Genomic DNA, 18,096 nt, shown 5'->3' with positions numbered 1-18,096 from the left:
ATAGACACATCGTGCCTCCATTGATACTTAAAGGGCCCTGCGAGATCTATTCTGTAGCATTAAATCTCTGTAGAGTAGAAGCGCGCCATCCAAATGACATTCCTTCAGAGAATTATTCGAAATGACACGGTCAAGTCGGACCCCCCGGAGATATATAATTTCCGTGTAGTTTTAATCAGCCTTTCGGTATGCTCAACGTCCCCTGGTTTAGTACATGTTCAAAGAAGCTGATGACATATAGGCATGTGGAGCTTCCATGCTTTTTGGTTTTGACATGGGTGTCATCGGAGGCGTCCTAACCATGAACTCCTTCAAAGAGTGAGTCCCTCTCCTAAGGTCACCACTTGCACAAGACTAACCGAACGAAAGACAATACGGGCTCAAAGGAAAAGAAGACACCGTTCTAGCAAACCTCGAGTCTAACATCGTCTCCGTCATCCAAGCGGGGTCTTTTCTGGGTGCACTAGTCTCCACCTACGTTGCCAATGCCATTGGACGCCGCTTGTCACTGATACTCTCTGCATTGATATTGTTCGTCGGTGTTGCTATGCAAGCCGGTGCTAGTGGCATCATTGGAGTTTTGTATGCAGGACGGCAAGTAAACCGTTCACTTCAATCTCTTTCATTAGCTAATGTGGTATATAGATTCATCGGGGGAGTCTCCATCGGGATAGCATCTTCCGTGTGTCCAATATATATTGCTGAAAATGCGCCACGCGGCATCCGAGGGTTATTGACAGGATTCTATCAATTAACCTTGGTATTCGGTCTCACGGTAGGTCTAGACTTTATGATTTAGATCTAAACCTTTTCAACATGTTCCATATATCTAACAAAGGTGCTGCAGTTAGCGTTCTGGATCAACTACGGCTGCGAGCGTCACTTAACGGGAAAGGAACAATTCATCATCCCTCTTTCTCTTCAAGCATTTCCAGCCGTGATCCTTTTAGTCGGTATGCTCTTTGCAAACGAGTCACCGAGATACCTCGCGATGAAGCGGCCGGAAAGAGCACCACGCGTTCTCGCTACCCTCAGAGGGTTACCGGAAGACCATTCATATGTGATAGAGGAGTTGAATAACCTGAGGCGTCAACTGGAAGAGGAGTCGCAGCACTCCGAGTCATCGATGTGGTGTCTTCTAAAAGAATCCTTTTCAAAGAAGTCCTATCGCCGGCGATCAATCCTATGCATTACCCTCATGATGTGGAGTAACATGACGGGGACCAACGCCATGACATACTACAGTCCAACAATATTCGCAAGTGTCGGCCTTGCATCCTCCTCGGTGGGTCTATTTGCCACGGGGATATACGGTATCATCAAATTTATAGCCTGTGGCATCTTTATCGTGTTCGTATCGGATACGCTCGGCCGAAGAAGATCGTTGTTATGGACAGGAATCGTTCAGGTATGCAATATCGTATCCCGGAGTTGAACAATCTATTTATCACCGGACATAGGGTATCATGCTATTTTACGTCGGCTTTTACGTCCGATTTGATACGATATCGGAAAACGCCCCTATCACACCGCAAGGATACATTGCCCTGATCGCCATATACCTCTTTGCCGCCGTATATCAATTCGGATGGGGGCCAGTGGTATGGTCATACTGCGCAGTAAATCTTCCGTGTCGCATTATAGTATATATCTGCTAACAGGCGGGACTAGGAAATTCCCCCGGCACGCCTTAGGGCCCTGAATATGGGCATGGCCACAGCCTCACAGTGGTTCTTCAATTTTGTGGTTGCAAAATCCACGCCGACAATGTTCGCGACGTTGGGGAAAAATGGATACGGGACTTACTTTGTGTACGGGAGTTTCTGTTTCGTGATGGTGATATATACTTGGTACTTTGTGCCGGAAACTAAAGGTATGATTCCGGTTGTGTTGCTGATTTTTAATAGTCAGAAAAAAAAAAAAAAAAAAAAAAAAAAAAAAAAAAAAAAAAAAGGGAGTAATACTGAACGATCTTATAATTAGGGCTATCATTGGAATTTATGGACGAGCTTTTTGAGCGGGATACCGTGCGTGGCAAGTTTATGCCGGCGCGTGATGTTCATTACTTGGCGGGTAAGGAGCAGGAGTAAATGATTGCGGTAGAATAGCAATATATACCTACGCCATTGGAGAAGAGTCGCATCCATATTCCCGCGGACGAGAGATATCTGTAGGGTTTAAATCTTCTCATAGTCATATTCTATTGTGGCTTCTACCGGTAGATGGAGGGTTTGCTATATAAATTATTGAGGAGATCCCACGTTAAATACACCGAGTGCTGTACACTAGGCTGAGTGGGACTATGGCTTGGCTGATCCATTATCTTGTATCTCAGCTTCGACGATCGGTGTTGAGATCTGGTACAATAGTTTGCCCCATTGGTATACTAACTACTATATTCAGTTCCGTAGATCGGCAAATAAGGTCTCCGGTTGGTCGGTGTGACGAGGAGAAATTAGGCGCCGAGGGACACTGGTAAGTAATCCAAGCACCGGTGATAATGTAGTAATCATGCCACTTTAAGTAAATATAGACAGGTAACTGGGTCACTCGGTCGATGGACAACCGAGACCGTATTGCGGCCGTTGTCTGGATTCTTCTGTATCCTTTCAACCAAGGTATCAGGGAGGGATATTGGTCAATTGATATGTTTCCGAGAGTTTTATATGAGAATCATCGGACGATGGCCAACGATGGCCAGTATCCCCGCAGAACTATTCACGTTCACCTTGGAAGATGACGAATCTGAGCTCCTGCTTCTGCTGACCCTGGAGCATGTATATTGTACAGCTCGAACCCGCCGAGGCTGAGCGAATTTCAAGGGACTCATGTCGGACAAGTGTTTTAATGGGGTTATTCATGACGCGGTAGTCGTATAGGTGGTCAGGCAAGAAGGTTGACCGCGGCTTAACTCGACCCCTAAAGGCGAGGAAGCGGGAATAAAGGTTTCGACAAGGGCACCAGCCTGACTTATATCACATCAGTATGTGATGAGGTCCAAAAGCGAAGTACGTACACATATGAGGTATAATGCTCCAATGTCAAACAGTACATAGCAGCATACATACGGCAGTAGTCATTAGTAATAGCTGTTGCTTATTATGGGGACAAATGAGTGAAGTATGACAACATATGATTAACATTAACACGTCTTCTACTGCCATAACATTCACTCATTGTATAATCTTCTGGTTGTCAGGGCTAAAAGGCACCTGACTCACGACAATATTCCTTGTCCTGATATTTCTTCCTTCCAGTGTTATTAAATTCTCAACCAACCCATCCTCATCTTCTGTCACTATGGACAAACTACCCCCGGAAATTGTTCTACAGATCCTAAGGACTCTGAAAGACGAAGAGAACAACATAGCTCCTCTCCTTAGACTCAACTCGCAATGGTTCAATTGTGGCATATCGGTATTATGGGGAGGTGGGGGCATGGGCCAGGGTATGGATTCTGAACTCGTCGAGGTGTATGAGAGCCGCCGACAGATCTACGCCTCTGTGATTAGATCATTGAATCTCATAGTATACCAGAGGGCATATCGAACAGCTTTCCGTTATCTCACTTTTCCGAAGTTGATGTGTCTCACAATCATTTTTGAGCCTCCTAAGGATGAAGAGGATCAAAGTCCAGAGTCGCTAGTCTTGGAAGATAAGTTTGATCTTCAGCAATACTTGCATTCGGGAGTCCGATATCTTTGGGTCATTGGGGATGTTAACGCAGACTTACTTGCATTTCCCGACACGTACTGTTTCCACTTGCGGACGCTATTTATCACCAATGTACACCCTCATCATAGACTAAAAATTCTCTCGGGGGTCCTCCAAAACAATGGCACCGTAATCAACGGGGCCCTTACATGGAAGGACCCAGCTAGGCGTATGGCTGCCGATAATTTCAATATTTTGGCGACACATAATTATCTGCGCCACCTTACCACCGACGGGTTGCTCAATAAATATCTACTGGAAACCCTGAGCAATTCATCACCGTTTATAGCTTTGCGGGATTTGGATATAAGAGTAACAGATGACGCTCTCTCGTCGCTATTAACAATAGCAGGATCAATACGGGACCTCAAAACGTTACATCTTTACTTGAGTGAAAGGAGTGACACTTCTGTCCTCGACAGCACCGTATTTCCATCCATCTTCAAGCTAACAGGGCTGCACAGCCTCGAACTTTCCATCGTTGGAAGTACGGAAGTGATTTCGAATGAGGATCTTTTGTCTCTCGGCAGTTTGACGCAACTGAGAGAACTAAGGCTCCTTTCAAATGACAGCTCTTCTTTCCAGGCGCCCCATTTCACAGATAGTGATTTTGAAAAGCTGGTCGCAAATCTTCCTCATCTAGTAGTAATCAAGTTGAAGCTCACTGGTTCCATACTTACCGCAGTTTGTTTGGGTATCCTAGGCAAACACTGTCCATTACTCGGAATACTTTACCTTGCGGGACACTTTGACATGATGGTGCTCAATCCTGAAAAGGTTCCTTTTCTACCACGGCTTACACACTTGGCTGTTGGAGCATTCATTGATACGGAATCAGATATCAGGTTAGTCCAGGACCCTATCTGGGTGTCTCTCTATGTTACTATCTTATCTCTAATCTAATATATACTAGCATGCCTACTAAGCATGTCCGACAACTCGAACAGTTATTCCCTAAACTCCGTTCCCTAAAACATGTTGAGTTTCTTGATCCTAGAGATCTTCCTCCTGAGATGACTTTCTCACATTGGGTCATATATTATTGGGATGAAGGACACATGTGGTGATTGTGTGGCAGCAAGAGAAGAACCAAACCGGGCGTATTCAACCCTAATCCAACAAGCCCACGCAAATTGCTACAAGAGGGCCTATTATGTACTTTTGGAAGATTCCTGACATGAGAGAAATACTACGTCAGCGGAGTCCGACAGGGACCAATTATCTTCTCCTCTCCTATGCAATGTAAATTCAACGTATTGAATCTATCTTATGATATTCTTCTGTCATATCCATAAACTCCCCCGGCCATAGCAAGTCACACAATTGCCCCAGTATTATCCCATACTATTGATCTATTATGCGCGAGATATGGAGTCATTCAAATGCATGCCATTAATTCCATTTGTAGATGGGTGGACCCTATTGATAAATACCCATCGTAAATACACCAAGAGAATCGTATCATATATACCGCTGCCTGAATTATGTTTTGCCTCCTTTAGCCTCCGTAACAATGGCTATCCAAGCAATTTGATACCCCACTCAAAGTCTTCAGCATGATGATCAGTATTCCTGGTCCACATTTCCATCTAAGACACTTGATATATTCGTAGTTACACGGTTAGCTATTTGAGTCGGAAACCTATAGTATGGCAAAGTATATGTGATATCACTTTTTGCACATCTCGTTCGTACTGTTTACATATTCATCATTATAATTACTTCGCCCCTCCACACCTAGTCTAACACCATAGAAGAAGTTTATCTCGGAGATGGGACGTGTCGATCTAACGCTAATGCGTGGCGGTGGTATAGAACTTTACCAGGAAGCTGGATAGTGGAGAATCCAAACACAGGTGGGGCTATATGAGTCTAAAATTATCTAGATTGATTCCCTAGACGAAAGTGAGCTCCGCCGATCAGGGTGTGCCTGTTTTCATGGTACTGGCCGATACATATTTGTGTTTAGTGTGCGACTAATGTCGATGGTACGTTGTCATATGGTTCTTTGTGGACGCGTTTGGGATCTATGGCTTGGGCTGGTACGTGTTAATTATTTTTTAAGGGAATTTTGTGTTGGTAGAGAAATGGTTTTAATTATTTTAGAGTCTATTGTAGTCTATTCTAGCTAATGATGAAATAAACGCAAGGTCTGTCTATCGCTCTATCATATGAGATATGCACGCTGTGGTAGGCAGGAATGTACGGATCTGTACATCAACAGGGAATATATGCAAGTCTTGAGAGAAAAAAAAAAAGAAAATCGAAAGAGCGAAAGTAAAGGCTAAAGTAAATATATATACAATCTATCAAGCTGAAATAAAAAGAAGAGAAGGGTAAGGGAAGCAGTACTTAACTGCATTTAGAAAGTAGTCCCTGCGTACGACACAAAGAGAGCCAATTTCTCCAGTGCGGATGTATAAGTATTCTCCGCCAAGGGAATTGCGATGAAGAATGCAATGACATGCTCAAGGAGCATGTATAAACTTGAGGAGCAAGGTAGTGCATCATCTATTCAGCCTTCTTCGAAGCCTTGGTCCTCAGCTTCATCAACGCAAAGACCAAAGCGTATCCACTGATCGCGAAGATAACGCAGATTCCGGCGTCTCTCCATCCGTAGTAGTAGTGGTTGATGTTGAGCGTGGTCAGGAAGTCACTACCACTGCGGTATTCGCAGACCCTGCACCCCGATGTAGCGTCAGGATTGGTCAGGTTGATCCTCGAGCCACTACCGGCCATGTAGTCGGCAAGATAATCGCCGCAGGTGCCGTTGACTGGGTCAAAGATCGCAAATTCGTCCTCGTTGCAGGTCACCTTTGCGCCCCACATGCCGAACACTAACATTCCCGAGGTAACATAGTTGAACGGGTTCAGGTAGTACATCCAGTATCTCCAGAACACGGTTAATTGGCTGTAAGGCACAAAGATACCACACATCAATGTCAGTGTGCTGATAATCAGAGGGTTGACAAGCGCGGCAAAGGTCGGGTTGGGCGCATAGGCTGCAACGAACTGGCCAATGCCGGTATAGATAAACTCATAGATGAGCATGATGAAAAACGTGGCACCAGACCGGTTGGAGTCATGAGGCAATCTTACACAGTAATACCAGCAGGCAAAATAGAGAACAGCGCAGACACAAAGATAAGGAAATTCGGAGACAATCAATCCAGTAACGAAGGCAACCCATGAATACATCTTAGACTTCTTTTCACGAGCATCGTAAATATCACGGCGCTGGATAAACAATGGCTGAAGTTGGTTGATAACACCAGGCGCAACGAATACGAAGTTGAAGATTGTGAACATCTTCAAGTTCAGAGCCGATACACTGGGACCGGTGTGCCAGAAGGAGAATCCGTTAAGCAGGGCAGAAATAATGTGCAATGAGAACTTGTTATTAACGTAGTTGGTGTTCCGAAATAAGGCGACATTCATGCGGTGGGTGACAATCTTAACTTGATCCCACAAGGGCATCGAGAATTCATAGCCATCGTCGTGAGTTCCAGGGGGTTTCGCAGCGGCATCAGAAATCAACTGATCAAGCTCGACCATCATGTGTTCATGTTCAGGGGATTCAAGCCAGATCTGATGCCAGTCTTTATCTTTCACCTCTTCGATACCTCCGGTCACCACATCAATCATGAACTCGGCAGGATTCGCCTCAATAGGACATGAAGCACCGTACTTGCCAAAGTATTGTTTGATTGCTGCGCCGTTGTCACCAATGTCGCCGAAATACACTGTCTTTCCGCCCCTGGCAAGCAGGAGTAGAGTATCGAATTGAGCGAAAAGCTGAGCGGAGGGCTGATGAATCGTTACTAGCACAGCTTGGCCGACGTCTGCAAGCTTCCGAAGGAATCTGACTGTGTTGTAGGCCGATTGTCCATCCAAACCAGATGTGGGTTCGTCTAAGAAAATTAGGATACTGGGCTTCGATACCAGCTCCACTCCGATAGTGACACGCTTTCTCTGCTCAACACTAAGCCCATTGCCGACTGTTCCGATCAAGGTATCTGCCAGGTCGTGAAGCTCAAGTAGATCAATAATCGTATCAACGTACTTGAGCTTTTCTTCTCTGGGGGTATCTCTGGATTGTCTTAGTAGTGCAGAGAATTCCAATGCCTCTCGGACAGTTGCGTATGGCTCATGAACATCCAATTGTTCGCAGTACCCTGCCATTCTTTGGAATGACACGGGCAACTCACGACCATCAACCAGTATCGAGCCCTTGATTGTGCCTTCAGTTTTGCGCTGAGCGAGAACGTCAAGTAATGTCGTTTTGCCTGCACCAGAAGACCCCATCAAAGCGCCTAACATTCCAGGCTTGACCCATCCATGAATATTGTCTAGTAGAACCCTCTCGCCAGTGGGCGTATTAACCGTGTAGGTAAGGTTCTTCCAGGTGAATATAGACGTATTGTGGGTCAGATTTCCTTCATCGGCAGAGGTCAGCGCATCGCCAGAGCCTTTTTCGCGTGCGGGATCTTTCTCTTTCTGCGCCTCTGCATCCAGATGGGCACGATGCGCCTTGAGCTTCTCCCGGGGTATAAGGAGAGAGGCTCCGGCGGCGGCTCCACCCTTCCAGAAACAAGTACAAATAACAGTCAACACGGCGAAGAATCCCCACCAGCCCCAAAGGACGCCATAGTTTCTCCACATTTGCGAATGCTTATAGTGAAGGGAAAGGAGATATTGGTCGCCAGTCACGTAGTCAGCCCCAGGAAGCGCACCTCCCACGCCTGTACAAGCCTTGTTTGCAGAGCTGACATTCTCGTATCCCGGTCCACTGGGCACAAGGTTATTTCCAACACAGGGAATAGTTTGCCCGTGGAATTCGTTTGATAGAGCAGCTTGGAACGCGTAGGCAAATGGGTTGGTATAGTACAACTCAAGGAACCAGTTTTTGATGTGTCCTTTGGGAATCATATAACCGGCATACATGACAATGCCCTTGACGGCGGTGCCTGAGATCTTCGACGCAGCTTCGAATGTGCTGAATCCAGCGCCAATACATCTGAACAGGGCTGTGATACACAACGTTGTGGTAAATAAGATGGCCCAGAAGGTGAAGAAAGCGGCAGCAGTATGCTTCAAACCCGTCATCCAGTAGATGACAACGGCGAACAGCGTGCATTGCACCAGAAGGACAGGAAGATCGGCAGTAATCTGCGCGAGGCAGAAGGCGGATGGGTGATACATGGCGAAAGACTTGTGCTTAATTAACACAGGACGACCTTTGAAGGATTCGGTGACTTCAGACATGGCAACGATACAGTTGTACAAGAGCGCAAAGAAGACAGCACCACCCTTTGTGAATAAACCAGCGGTTGTATCAGGGGAGTTGTAGAAGCAAGATCCAGCGATTAGAGCCATAGCAACCGATAGCACCTGTTTTATGAGGAAGGTAGACTTCTCACCCCACAAGATCTGATATTGGCGAATGGTACAAGCAATGAGCTGATCCCAAAAGCCAACGGTGAGTGTGCTACTATTAGGGAGGTGCTTTGCTTTTTCCCAGGCCACAGACTCCTTAAACTCTTCCGTTCGCTGTCGGGCAGCGTCCGAGCTGGGATAATCATACTCCCTAGTCATAGTCTGGTATAGCGTGGATCGCTGGTATTCTGCCAGAATTGCCTCGGCATTCTTTGGGAATCTGTTTTCAAATCCGGGTCGGATCTTTCGCTCGGTCGGGACAGTCACACCGGTCAAGTAGTCACCTAGAATTTCAATCAGTATGCATCCCATATGTACGGTCTCTGAGCAGGATGAGTTACATACCAACATTGGCGCCATCGGAGTACACGAAGCCCAGATCTTCCATGAACGGCTTGGCAGAGGCAGCTGGGCCATAGTAGATCTGTTTTCCTTCGTCCAGCACTAGGACCTTATCAAACAGGTTGTAGATACCGTTTCCAGCCTGATAGAGGGTCACGATAGTGGTAATCCCCATTACATTGGTCATTGCTCTGAGGGCTTTAGCCCACTCCAAGGCTGTGCTTGCATCAAGGCCGCGGGTGCTGTTGTCCCAGGTGAAAATAGAGCCATTGGTGGCCATGCATTCGATAATAGAAACTCTTTTTCTCTCACCACCAGAAACACCGCGGACAAATTCATTGCCCACCTTAGTATCGGCAGTGTGTGCAATCTTCATGGATTCTAATAAAAACTGTTTCGTCTCGGCAACATAATCGTGCACTGATTTGGTTTCAGCGGGGAGATGCGCCGGGACCTTGAGTTTAGTTGCAAAATCCATGGTTTGGCCAACGGTTAGACGAGGATAAAAAAGCTCCTCCTCAGTATTCATGACAATCTGGCCCCGGTAATGGGCTGCTTCCTCCGAATTCATGTTTCCAAAGGACACATCACCGTGGACAGAGTGGTATCCCTCGCGCCTATTAGCCAGCATCTTAAGAAGCGTAGTGCATCCCGATCCCGGCCGACCCAAAACCAGCAACATTTCACCTGGTTTAACGCAGCCATGGCTGTCCTGCAAGATGGCTTTGAGGGGTGGCTTTCGGCGCCAGTCCTGAATAAGCTGAATGATATTATACTGAGTGAACTGGTTTTCCTTGACTGCAGCCTCGGCTGCCAGAACTTCAACGGTGAGGTTCTGCCATGTCACGCCCAGCTCACGCTTTTTGTACCCTGCCGCTTCTGAACGCTCCTTGTTCCGAATAACCTGATCTGTCATGCTCCATTCCGCATCTCTACCGGGAGGAGGCGTAATATGTGGGCTACCGTGGACGGCAAGGGTTTCCGCACTGGTAGCTTCACGGACATTGTTATCTGGGACACCGAGGGTTGGCTTTCCGCTATATGCTTCGAACTCTTCGCCAGATTGGTCTCCGTATTCGGTCGGTGCTGTTGAGGCTGGAAGGGCCTCATCGTGAAGATGGAACTCCATCTTGCACGTGCGGTTGTTGAGGGTAGCAACGGTGATATCAGAAAGGTCGGTTCATGCACGCAGATGAGGACGACAGGCTTTCAACATGCAGTTGATATTAGTAGAGTCTATGCTCTGATCTCTTCTCAAAAGGGAGTAGCGAAAAGTGGGAATGGCTATGTATATCTATAATTCCTGAAAATATGGAACAGATCCGTCAAAAGTGGGAATGCTTTTGGGAGAGTGTGTTTGTTACCTAGTCCCACCAAGCATATTCTTGCAATTATCGTTTTCCCACATAGTCCCAACTGAGTAAAAGGCGTGCTGAAGCCGAGTACCCGGGCAGAAAGACAGGCGAAAGATAAACAGCCAAGACGTGGTAGTCTTGACAGTGCGAAGAATATAACGCATATCTGCCAAAGCGGATCTAGAGGTGCATCTCCCACTAGAAGCTGCAGTTTGATTCGCGAGTTCGTGCTCCATACTGTTCGTAATCTAGAGATGGTGACATTCTAGAATGTGATTACTCGTGGCATCGTTCCCACTGTGTCTGAGATAACTGCTACAAATCCATATCTTGTCGGGTATGCATGCGGGAAACGTCCCGATCGAGCCGATATGCCACATTGAATTTCGTGAGCCACATTTCTGGGTCCTGGAGCCACATGGGACTTATGCCATGCGGGGCGAGCGATGTCGTGCTAATGTAATGCTTTTGTTTCATATTCTCGAACAAGATAAAAAGGACTCCACAATGTGGCGCCCTGCCGCGGTTGATCGGCTTAGTCTTGGCTGCCGATATTTTTCGGCCTCCCGACTCGGCAATGCCCGCGTGGAGCTCTGCCTATTAAATTGTATTTTTCTCAACAAGGAGCATCTTCCAAAGTAGTTTAGTCTATAGAGCGAGTTACATATGGAGAAGTTGCAGTGAATATACATAGAATAGTCGCTCCTGTACACAACCTCCGCGCGCACTTAAATAATACTACATCTCACTGGTCCCCTATAAGGGCGCCAGAAATCAATCAAGTTAGTTTTCAGGTGGTCTATAACCATTCACGAGTGTACCATTTGCAAGGCATAGATAAGTCTCTACAGGTTGTCCCAGCCACTCCACTTTGTTCCAGTAGATATCTAAAATTCAAAACCGGATTGTTACAGAACTACAAGAGCGAATAAGTGATACGTAGAAAGCCGATCTTCTTAGAAAATAAATGTACATTGTCACATAATTCATATCGAATATACTAACACTAACCCGAAAAAGCATAGGCATTGGTCTGCCATCATTCAGAATACAGTGACTCAGCAAAAATATATCAAGTGCGCTCCGTAACAAGTCCCAGCTAAATGACATAATCATAACCCGTAGATATCGGGCACGCTTGGTGCAATCGCTTCGTCAAATGACGTTGTCATGTAGTCAAAACCCGATATAAAATCCATACTATTGAAGTCAAAAGGATCATTTGGCCAATGCTGCGAAGTCTGCCATGGTATCAAATTTGCCCCATCTTCCATTGATATACGGGGCGCAAAAAGGCCAGCTGGTGTTTGCGGCATTGATGATTCGGTCTTGAAACATGGGCTTTGCTGTGGCAAATAAGTCGCAATTGGCGGTGCGAGTGAATCTTGTCCAGCAATATCTTCCGATGTGATGGATGGAAAACGCATTGTTTGCGTGGTCTCTGACGTAGTATCGATTGACTCTGGGCTTGTTCTGTGCTCTGTACTTTGCGTATTGTCCACCTTATCCTCTAGCACATGGCGTTCTGATCGTCCAAGGGCTCCCAACTGGCAGAGTATGTCGTGAGTTAATGGATGGCCATTATCTTCGCATCGTAAAGGTCCTCCAGGCCACCCTTCACCTTGTGTTGTATGTCGATATAGTTTCTGTAGTGCGTAGACTAGCCATTTCTGCTGTTCCTCTAGCATCTCGGCGTATCTGTGTTGAGAAAGACTGGTTAGATACCAAGGCCACGGCCGATATGAGAGAATAAGCTGCAATACGAGTAGACACTCACCCATTAGGATATACCTTCTCACGGCCCGACTTCCTCTCTCCATAGTTACAGTCGGTCTTGTCAAGCGCACAACGGCCACAGGGGCTTTCCCCATCGCACTGTGAAGGTCAGCCCATTGCGAGATGGCGCACACGGGGCTTAATAATGCCTACCTTGGCTTTCTTTGACCTACATCGGTCGCATGCCTTACATACTCGCTTTCGAGGACGATTATCAGAAGCAGACTCTTGCACAGAGGACGATGACCCTTGGCGTTTATTCATTTTGGTCTTGGAGTGATAGTGATTCAGCCTTACATCTTCAGAATGATGCTTATCGGACAAGCTAGTTTGATAATTAGTGGATAGGGATGGATAGGCGGTCATTAGTCATATGTGCAGTATTTATGCACATTCTTGGGTAAATCTCCTTCCGGGCCCGCAGAGAGCCACATCGTATGTGGGGATTCCCAGGATCAGAATATCTAATTGGCCGAATGCCGCCACTTTGTGAGCTCAGAACAACTTCATGGTGGACCTTGAGGGCCTCGGTGTTCTGGCCGGATTACTTGATCATCCCACCATTCCTCCGTATGTTCACTTTTTCCTACCACCAGAAGTAGATCTGAGGCATTTCTTTGAAGAGAAAAGGGGTTGATCTCTAAAGTTTGACGAACTTTTATCGGAATGCTCTCCGAATGTTGATCGTGGAACTGCGTTTACTTCTCGCCAGGGTGGCAGGGTCTTCATGGCATCCTTCTGCATATAGAGCTATCAGTGGTCTCTCTTTTTTTTTTTTTTTTTTTTTTTTTTTTTTTGAAGTCAGATTCTACTTTGTGGGAGGCCAATTGTGGCATCCAATCCACTACAGTCATACAGTAAACTGTTTGAAGAATAGGTTGATCCTAGACGAACCCCTACTTCATGGGACTTATATGTATAATATGTAGGATGTCTCCTTTAATTTCATGAAGTAGAACTTACGTTCGACTCCGTTTCATCTTCACTGACAGTTTATACTGGGATGTGTTACTTGCCTTTGCGCAAGGACTTAATTGAGCTGAAGAGATATATATTTACGTGCTTCTCAGCCACGATGAGCACACTAATTATCCACACCTGCAGCGAAAACACAGCTATCATGAAACTAAACCCATAGTTTAACATTTGCCATGCTACCCTGAGCTTACTCCCATCAATCAGATTTCCATATTCTCGACTGCTCTGACTTAATCTCAATTATCATTAAGTCAATTTCACGGAATTCGGCACCGTTCTGAGGAAGATCCTCCAGATCTTATCGATAAGCGCACAGAGACGGTTAACTGCGGAAAAGGGTTCATTCTGCATTAAGTTGAACATTCCAGTTCTAAAATAAAAAGAAAAACACAGAGACTTTTTCTAATGGAATCCGCCCGGTTGGTTGGTGACGTTGAGATCGGGCCGAGACCTGGCACAGGATCCCGAATATGCAACATCGGTTACCCCTATTGGTTTATCAACCCTGCCGAGGTCCGCGGCGCGCACACTAGGGATCAGTAATGATTTCTTAGATTTTGGTTATGTTACTTTTAATATCCAACTGCCTCTACTAATTCTTACTCACACTCTAGTTGTAAATCGATGGAGATCCTTCAGCCCTAAGGGCAAGTCCATAATGACAACATCATTCGTAGGAGAGTCAAAAATGCTGACTAAAATATTCTTTATCCGGAGAGAACGCCGCGTTACCCGAATCTCGTCCTAACCTTCAAGATATCTTCCTTGGTTTGTTTATATGTTTCTTTCTCCAAGCGGGCAGGTTACTAGCTTCGCGCGAACAGGACTATGGCCCAGCGAGTATCCTGCCCACAATGCAGTAAGACATTTTCAAAAAGAGAACATTTAAATCGACACCGGCTGTCCCGTAAGCTCTTGTTTATCCCGGATGGATTGCTGTATTAGACCATGGGAGACAGAGGCTAAATGCGATTGAATTGTTCCAAGTCTAGATACGGGAGAGCGGCCTTTCCAATGTCAGATCTGCTCTAAGCCATTTTCTAGGAGGTGACGGCACCGATGCTCTAAGAAAATGGTTGGATGGATGACTGACGGTTGTCAATAGAGATGTCCTCCTTCGTCATCAACGAGGCCATTTTGAACTGGCGTCATCGCCGTCGAATACAAATGGTGCTCGCCTGAATAGAAAGAGAGCATTGCGCAATGAATTGGCCGAAGTGTCTGGGTACGAGACGAGTGAGGAAGTCCCAGGTTATGCCGCAGCCCAAGTATGATAGTCATGGCTATTTGTTCATTGCGTGAATTATATGGCATTTAACTAATATGACAGAGCAGCAGACAGAGACCATTGCTCGTGGTGAGCCACGATCAAGTCCATTGGACTTGTCACCATCAAATCATGCATATGAGCCTAGCAGAGGATTGTCGCACGATTTACCTGTGAGGCCGCAGACAGTTTCCTGGGATGGAGGTCCTACAAAGATTGTCCCTTCTTTAGCTGCACCTAGTTTGTCTCCGTCGCATGTTCAACCAAATGGAAGTGATGGCTACGGCTCGTACCCAACACATAACCAGCCTTTACTCCCAGTCACCGACCCAGCCCACTTGTCAACTGGAACGATATCAGAACTCAACCGCAGCCCACTCATCTTTGGTGATATAGATTCTGGGACTGCCTTCCTTGATATGTTGTTGGGTCTCCCAGGTGGCCAAGCGACAGGGACACCAAGAGCCAACACTGAAGAATTAGCTATACGTTGGGCTGAGAACGCAACTTCGGATCGATTACCCATTAATCCCCCAGTTGAAACCCGACCAAGGAGTTATCCTGCTCATGTCCGTCAGAATGTGAAAAAGGTTCAAAGTTTCTGGTCGACCCCGCAACGTCTTCCTGCCGAGACGCAGATCTGGTACGACATTATATCGGGGTCATCGGACAATATCTTCTCAAGGCATGACTATGGAGCATTCACAGAATCTTCACGAGAGACCCAGCACGCTGGGAATGCCGAGATCTGCTCAAACTATGAAATTAGGTCACAACTTCAAAGTTTGAAACGAAGTCTGCTCAAGAGGCAATGCCACTGTTCTAGCAGTGATGGCCAAATTACTGACACATGTGATGAACATTACTTTTGTGAAAACTTTAATGGCATGTTTGAACAAGGCCTTTATCTTTATCTAGATAAATATCAACCTACCTATCCCATATTGCATGTACCTACGTTCAACCCGCAGACTGTCCACACCCTTCTGCTGTTTACTATGTGCATTATTGGCTTGTCGTTTGTTAAGACAGAGGAGGCAGTGCGGTTTATTTATCACATATACCCGGTAGGTACTATTCTACCACTTAGCCTCTCAACGTGTGACTAAGCTTATCCTCGGTGCGCCTAGGCACTCTTAGATGAAGTTTATATACGCGTTATATCTACGACTCCCAGTGCTTCCAACCCATCGGCGATGCTAAGTCACCTTACACTAGCACATCACATGTTATTTCTGCTCGTCGTGACTGAGGTTTGTTATACTGTCTCACGATGTCCTGTGTTGTCGCGTCTAACGCCTCCTCCCAGGGAAACATCTGTCCAACTAAGTCGCAGATGCTATACGGATACACTCTAACGGTAGATCCTTCTTTTTCTTCGTTTTGGATTGTGCTTTTGGGTGCTTAGAGCTGATACCAATACAGGCAGCCCAAAATATCGGTCTATTTCATCTAGCCGTTGGACAAATATCAGACACTATCTTCTCAACTACCACCGACGAACACGTCCGATGGAAATCATGGAGTCGAATAGAGTCGATAAAAAAGTACTGCCTTCCACATATCAGTTATGAACTCCTCTAAAAATGTCTCTAGCTTAATCATCGGTTTGCTCCTCTACGACTCATCCTTATCCGGAATCTTCTCAATGAGCCCCGTCATCTCAACCAGCACACTCCACGTCGCCCTCCCATGCGACTTCGCCCTCTACCGAGCCCAATCTCCACACGACTGGACGACCTTAATCCAAAAAGGCTCCAGCATCACCACCCCCACCGTAAAACTATCCCACAACGATTTCTACCTCCCAACTCTCCCCCACCAAGTCCACATCTCATGTCTATACGGGATAATGTCCGCCATCCTCGTCCGCCTAACAGCAAACTACCACCGACTCATCATCGGCTCCGATCTCGGCCAAGAAGACTGGCACCAACATATACCTTGGCGGATATACAACCTCGATAAACGCGCTAGTTCGATAACTAACGTGGTTATACATTTCATCCGGCTCTACGATACCATTCTCGCAAACTCGAACCCAAATTGTATCGTTATCTGGCATAATCTATGTCTCCTCTTAACAGCGGATATCCGTCTCCATGAACGTGCTGCCGGAAGAGAAGGTCCGGAAGCTATGCAGACAGCCCGACAAGCTATAGCCTTATGGGCGAAGACACCGGCTGCACGTCGAGCGTGTCTACATGCCGCCCAGATATTTCATAGGCTTTCTAATTGGAAGCCGATGGATGGGATGGGATTTCAGCCTGCAAGGTGTTTGTTGAATTCTGCGCTTGTTCTTGCTTTTTATACCCTTGTTAGTCCGGGGGCTACTGAGGCTAGGCACGCTGATTCGTTCGATCTCGCTACGGCGGATATTGACTGGAAGATTGTGGGGGAAGAGGGCATGGCTGATAGCACCCCTGAAGGTCAACAACCGAGGACGGATGATCCTGCTGTCAACTTTATTCGCTTTGGGGGCCCGGTTGTTCTATGTGGGAAAACGTATTTCGGGGGCGCTAGTTATGCACGGCGGCTTTTGTTGGATTTTGCGAGTCTTTTGGATGAGGTGGGGAGACATTGGATGGCGAAGTATCCGAGACTTTTGTATATGATTCATGATACTATGGTAGATGTGGATGTTGGTGGTGAGATGAGGGAGGGAACTGCTTGAACGTGGTTCTGGTTGGGAAATCTATGCTGTCTCAGCCGACAAAATATTTCAGCGATAACTTATATTAGAAGATAAATTCTCTATACTAAGACTCTGTTCGACTCATGGTAGCTGTAATACCTATACGCCTTGTAGGCTTTGAAGCTTTGTGACATGTAATACATAAAGCACGCTCGTAAAGATCTCTTCGACTCCCATACATCTGAACTGTCATTTAAGTCCTCAACATGGGCCGCATTTTGGTTTAGAGAAGGGGCAGTAGCGCCGCCAGTTGCGCATAGTTCACCTGACTCCATTAACGCCTACATCAATGGTCATACAAAGATGAATCCACCATTCTGGAAGTTCTCATTCTGTTCAAACGCGGCAGCACTTCTCTCCTCCATAAGCTCCAATCTGAATGCCTTGGCCTCATCCATGGTCATGTACCGAGTATCTAAATCATCGTACACCATATCCTTGAGCTCTTGTGGTAGCGGCCGGAGAGCCTGCCGAATGGACCTTTCCCTCTCCGTGGCCCATTTCTCTTGTTGTGGTGGCACGTTTGATGATGA

General features: G+C 46.4%; 4 protein-coding genes across 4 annotated transcripts; 3 read left to right on the top strand and 1 right to left on the bottom strand.

Annotated features, from left to right (window-relative positions):
- Positions 1–93: 93 nt before the first annotated feature.
- On the top strand, positions 94–2,479 carry AO090038000509 (uncharacterized protein; the record flags this gene model as incomplete). Its single annotated transcript, XM_023238252.1, has 8 exons — positions 94–186; positions 242–318; positions 370–775; positions 839–1,408; positions 1,461–1,619; positions 1,672–1,873; positions 1,984–2,073; positions 2,412–2,479. 8 exons carry the CDS (start codon positions 94–96, stop codon positions 2,477–2,479), a joined length of 1,665 nt encoding a protein of 554 aa, XP_023093171.1.
- Positions 2,480–6,225: 3,746 nt separating this feature from the next.
- AO090038000511 (uncharacterized protein) lies at positions 6,226–10,621 on the bottom strand (the record flags this gene model as incomplete). The annotated part of the gene is made up of 2 exons (XM_001825373.1): positions 6,226–9,434; positions 9,496–10,621. 2 exons carry the CDS (start codon positions 10,619–10,621, stop codon positions 6,226–6,228), a joined length of 4,335 nt encoding a protein of 1,444 aa, XP_001825425.1.
- A 4,303-nt stretch (positions 10,622–14,924) lies between these two features.
- AO090038000513 (uncharacterized protein) lies at positions 14,925–16,120 on the top strand (the record flags this gene model as incomplete). Its single annotated transcript, XM_023238251.1, has 2 exons — positions 14,925–15,935; positions 16,046–16,120. The coding sequence occupies 2 exons, from the start codon at positions 14,925–14,927 to the stop codon at positions 16,118–16,120; spliced, it is 1,086 nt and encodes a 361-aa protein (XP_023093172.1).
- Positions 16,121–16,720: 600 nt separating this feature from the next.
- On the top strand, positions 16,721–17,542 carry AO090038000514 (uncharacterized protein; the record flags this gene model as incomplete). The annotated part of the gene is made up of 1 exon (XM_001825375.3): positions 16,721–17,542. The coding sequence occupies one exon, from the start codon at positions 16,721–16,723 to the stop codon at positions 17,540–17,542; it is 822 nt and encodes a 273-aa protein (XP_001825427.3).
- Positions 17,543–18,096: the final 554 nt, after the last annotated feature.

Source organism: Aspergillus oryzae, chromosome 6 (genome assembly GCF_000184455.2).
Source record: "Aspergillus oryzae RIB40 DNA, chromosome 6".
Classification (NCBI taxonomy): domain Eukaryota; kingdom Fungi; phylum Ascomycota; class Eurotiomycetes; order Eurotiales; family Aspergillaceae; genus Aspergillus; species Aspergillus oryzae.
This window is presented reverse-complemented; position numbering and strand designations above follow the sequence as displayed.